The sequence below is a fragment of the Suricata suricatta genome, chromosome 11 (assembly GCF_006229205.1).
Source record: "Suricata suricatta isolate VVHF042 chromosome 11, meerkat_22Aug2017_6uvM2_HiC, whole genome shotgun sequence".
Lineage (NCBI taxonomy): Eukaryota > Metazoa > Chordata > Mammalia > Carnivora > Herpestidae > Suricata > Suricata suricatta.
This window is the reverse complement of record NC_043710.1, coordinates 13,338,987-13,343,887: the sequence shown is the minus strand read 5'-3', so window position 1 is coordinate 13,343,887 and position 4,901 is coordinate 13,338,987. Positions and strand designations below refer to the sequence as shown.

The following is a 4,901-nucleotide window of genomic DNA, read 5'->3' as shown; positions in this document are numbered from 1 at the left end:
GGCTCAAACCCACGAACTGCAGGATCTTGAACTGAGCCGAAGTTGGACACTCAACCGATTGAGCCACCCAGGCACCCCTTAACAGTTTTTCTTAAAATAATTGAGTATTTCTCATAGAAGGAGATGTGTACTTGGTATGGAACAGTTTACCAAAAGTTCACAATCTTATAAGCAAAGTCTTATGTGAGGTAAATGTGGATTTCTATAAATGTATTCATAGTATATTACAATACTGTACATTTCTATTGCTTTCCTAGACTCCTGACACTGTTATTTTACTTATATTCAGGATAAAACACTACCAGGTGATATAACATGAAAACTACTTACTACACTGATTATCTATTCAGGATAGACTTTCCAATAAACCTGAATGGAAAAGCACAACCTGACAGTGCTGAATGAATTCATTCTCGTGGGAATCACACAACGTCCTGAGCTGCAAGCTCCACTATTTGGACTCTTCCTCATCATCTACTCAGTCTCAGTGGTGGGCAACCTGGGCATGATCATGCTCACCACAGTGGACTCCAGACTGCAAACACCCATGTACTTCTTCCTCAAGCACCTGGCTCTCACAGATCTGGGTTATTCAACAACTGTAGGGCCAAAAATGTTAGTAAGTTTTGCTGTGGAAGAAAACACAATTTCCTATTATTTGTGTGCCACTCAGGGAGCACTCTACATTATATTCATCATTAGCGAGCTTTTCATTCTGTCAGCTATGTCCTATGACCGCTACGTGGCCATCTGTAACCCTCTGCTCTATCCAGTCATCATGTCACACAGGGTGTGTCTGGTGCTGGTGGCAATCTCCTATCTCTACAGTACATTTGTGTCTCTGTTAGTCACCGTAAATATTTTTACTTCATCCTTCTGTGACTACAATGTCATCAGCCATTTCTACTGTGACTCCCTCCCCTTGTTATCTTTGCTCTGTTCAAGTACACATGAAATTGAATTGATGATTTTGATTTTCTCAGTTTTAAATATGATTTCATCCTTTCCTATAGTTGTTGTATCTTACCTGCTGATCCTGGCAGCCATCTTCAGGATGAACTCCACTGAGGGGAGACAGAAGGCCTTTTCGACTTGTGGGTCCCACTTGACAGTAGTCACAGTGTTCTATGGGACTCTGATATTTATGTATGTGCAACCTGAGTCCAGTCATTCCTCTGACACTGATAAAGTGGCATCCATATTTTACACCCTTGTTATCCCCATGCTGAATCCCTTGATCTATAGCCTGAGGAACAGAGATGTAAAATATGCTTTCCATAGGCTATGGAAAAAGTTATGCAGTACCTTTTCTTAAGTTTATTGTGTACTATGTGGTTCCTGTGAATTAAATTGTCAACATTAAACATTCTATTTATTTCCTCAGAAGAAAAATTAAGGATAATTGAGTTCAAAATACATCTAGAGACTGATTTCCATGCATCAGTCATAGTTTGAACTGCTCTAAATACATTGTGAGTAAATAACAAATGTATTGTCCATTCTTGAGGGAAAGACAAGAGTTACAAGCATCATAATTAAGCAATGTGTTAGTACATGAATGAGTCGGGGGTCTATAACTCTCTCCAAGCAAGGAGTGTGGGAATGCTGTGTGGGAGTGAAGATGACCTGGTAAAGAAAGAGTTAAAATGACTCCTGTGTTATTTTCAACTATCACAATAAACATTCCAGTGTCCATGTATTGTGTGTGTGCAGGTGTGTTCTTTAGTGAGTACGTGTTTTCTATTTAGCCGACATAGGTTTCTATGGAGGGTCTAAAACACATCTGATTATAGTTTTAAGCAGGTTCAGTAATTGCACTAACTTGAAGTCATCCATCAGTCATCTGAATTTGCTCCAATATTTCCACTCCATGAGCAGTCTTTGTGACCTGGTCTTTCCTCATGAGCCCCATTACTGTCGTTCCTAAAGCTCCAGAGAGTCTAAAGACTACACACACGTGGCATGTCAACAATCCAGAAGACGACCACATTATCTAATTTTGATTAAATGTTCTCATTCATCTATGACAGTGGGGATAGCAATTGAATTAGCTTTCATGGGGCTTGCCATGGACAGTTTCGGATTTTTTAATTTCTCTTACTAGCTTGATCTTGATTCTTTTTTTTTTTTAATTTTTAAAGTTTATTTATTTATATTTAGAGAAAGAGAGCATGGGGGAGGGACTGAGAGAGGGGGATACAGAAAAATCCCAAGTAGGAGTCATACTGTCAGCATGGAGTCCAGTGCAAGGCTTGATCCCAGGATCTCTGAGATCTGAAATCAAGAGTTAGACACTTAAGTCCCTGAGCCAACCAATTGCCTGGATCCGGAATCTTAAATGCTTATTTTTGTCTAACAAAGTTACACTTTATCTCACTGAAGAACAAGGATAAGTTTTGTGTAATAGTCGTATTCTAGTTGTTTGTGTGTGTTTGCATATGAGGTCTATTCTATAATAAATAACAGTGTTGCCTTTTTCACTTGGCTGGCTTTCGACAAATTTATTTCAAAAGAGTGTGTACTATATTTTGATCAGGGTACATTGTTTGACTACATTGATTTGACGACCATGCCCCTGCCTGGAGAAGACAAAAAGTGAAAATTCTATGATTTAGAATATGAACAAAGTGATGCAAAGTGTAGATAGATGGTGTTGTTTTGGACATATTTTCTACATAACGCTCCCCAAATCCTGTATTTTTGTTTATTTTTATTAATTTTCCTAATATTCAAAAGAATTATTTGCATCATGGAAAGACTGGGCTATTTTCTGAGTCCATCATCATGGAAAAAATTAACTGTGAAGCCAATAAAATTCAAATAAAAATAATTCATAAGAATATATATATATATAGAGAGAGAGCTACGTAAAAATAAATTTTCATATGACTTTATGGTTTATTTTTTAGTTATTAAAATATGTAGCTAAGTATGAGCCTGTACAAATGTAAGGAAATACATGTTACTTAGATTATGTAGGTTGGACAGAGTTACAGTGAAATATTAATAATATACAGATTTGAAAAAACAAATGGTAAAAACATAAGGCAATATCTCACGGCTAAAATAAATGTTGGAGTGCTTTGATTAATCTTCAGAGTGTAGGCCAAAAAAAAGAAAAATATAGTATTAAGACTTATAAATTTCAATAATATATTTCATTCACTTAAAATAAATTAGTCTCTATTTGGCACCTGGGTGGCTCAGTTGCATAAGAATTTGACTTTGGCTCAGATCATGATCTCACAGTTCATTGCGTTTGAGCCCCACATCAGCTGAGCTCAAGCCTCTTTGGGTGAAGACCAGCCCAGCTTCAGGTGAACAGAAGGCCCCTTTCAGGTAAAAACATGAGCCTCATTTTGAGGGAGCCCCACTTCCCTCTCTCTCTCTGTCTCTCTGTCTCTCTCTCTGTCCCTCGCACACTTGCAACCTCTCTTTCTCTCAAAAAAAAATCTCCTCTAGCTCATTACTAAGTGTATATATTACACATATCAGGAAGTATTATATTCTTGGGACATGTCAGCGGTTCAATCGATTAAGCGTCCAACTTCAGCTCAGGTCATGATATCATGGTTCATGGGTTCAAGCCCCACATTGAGCTCTATGCTGATAGCTCAGAGGCCTGCAGCCTGCTTCAGATTCTGTGTCTCCCTCTCTCTCTGCCCCTCGCCCCACACTCATGGTCTGTCTCTGCCTCTCAAAAATAAATAAATGTAAACAACTTTAAAATAAAATAATATAAAATATGATATTCTTCACAGGAAATAAAAATTTTACATCAGGAACTGCTACTAACAGAAAACTGTTCAGAATTATTTTCATTTATGAATTTCAGTTTAAACTTCAGTGAGGTACCACTATATATTAAGGATAATATCAAGCTGTTGGTGACTATGTGGGGGAATGAAAACTTTCATGCATTATTGGTGGAAAATTAAAAATGTATAAATATTTAAAAACCATCTGGTTTAAGATTTACTATCATAAAAAGTAAAAAAAGCAGCTAAAATAGTTTGGTAGCCCACTGCCATGGACTTACCCAAAGAAAAGACAATACATTCTATTGCAAATACGTATATGTGACTGTCCATAAAAATACTGATTTATAATAATTAGACCTTGGAAATAAGTCAAATGTTCTTCCACTTGTAAGTGGATTAAAAATTATGGAATATCCAAATAAGTGAATACTATAAAAGCAATAAATTATTAGTACACACAAAAATATGATGGCTCAAAATTATTATTCAGAGAAAGGGAGAAAGGAGATCAGACATAAAAGTATAACAAATCTAATATTAGTTTTAAAAGAAAAAATCCCAAATGCAGATTCATCTATAGTTACAGAAAACAGATCATATGAGAAGTTCCAAACAGTGAAAGTGAGTAGGATAAGAGGCATAGAGGTTGGAAATGAAGAAACGAGACCCTTTGTAGAATTGACATTTTGTCTAATAGAAAAGTTCAAGTTATCCCCCTGACAAAATGTATGTTCAGCAAGGTCACAGGATTCCATGAAAGAACAAAGATACAAGATCAACATACAAATATATTATGGAAACCAAAATTTTTAAATACCATGTATAATCACACACAAGATGATGAAATACACTTACAATGAAACTCAGAAAGCATGTGCAGGATCTGGGTACTGAAAAGCATGCTGATTAGAGAAATCACAGAACATCTGAATAAACTGTGGAACAGACTGAGTTCATAGATTAGAAGACTCAACACGTCTATAGGTAATACAATCCAAACAAAATCCCAGCAAGATATTGAATAGATATGGCTGAGTTTATACTAAAATGTAATGAATCATCAGGAACTTGGCATGGCTAAACTACATGTAAACATGTAGAATAACATGGACTAAACTCTCTACTCCATGTTAAGGTTTA

At 36.3% G+C, this 4,901-nt stretch overlaps 1 protein-coding gene across 1 annotated transcript; it reads left to right on the top strand.

The window, feature by feature from the left end:
• The first annotated feature begins 373 nt into the window (after positions 1 to 373).
• On the top strand, positions 374 to 1,315 carry LOC115307075 (olfactory receptor 8K3-like). Its single transcript, XM_029957732.1, has one exon. The coding sequence runs from the start codon at positions 374 to 376 to the stop codon at positions 1,313 to 1,315; it is 942 nt and encodes a 313-aa protein (XP_029813592.1).
• The last annotated feature ends 3,586 nt before the right edge of the window (positions 1,316 to 4,901 follow it).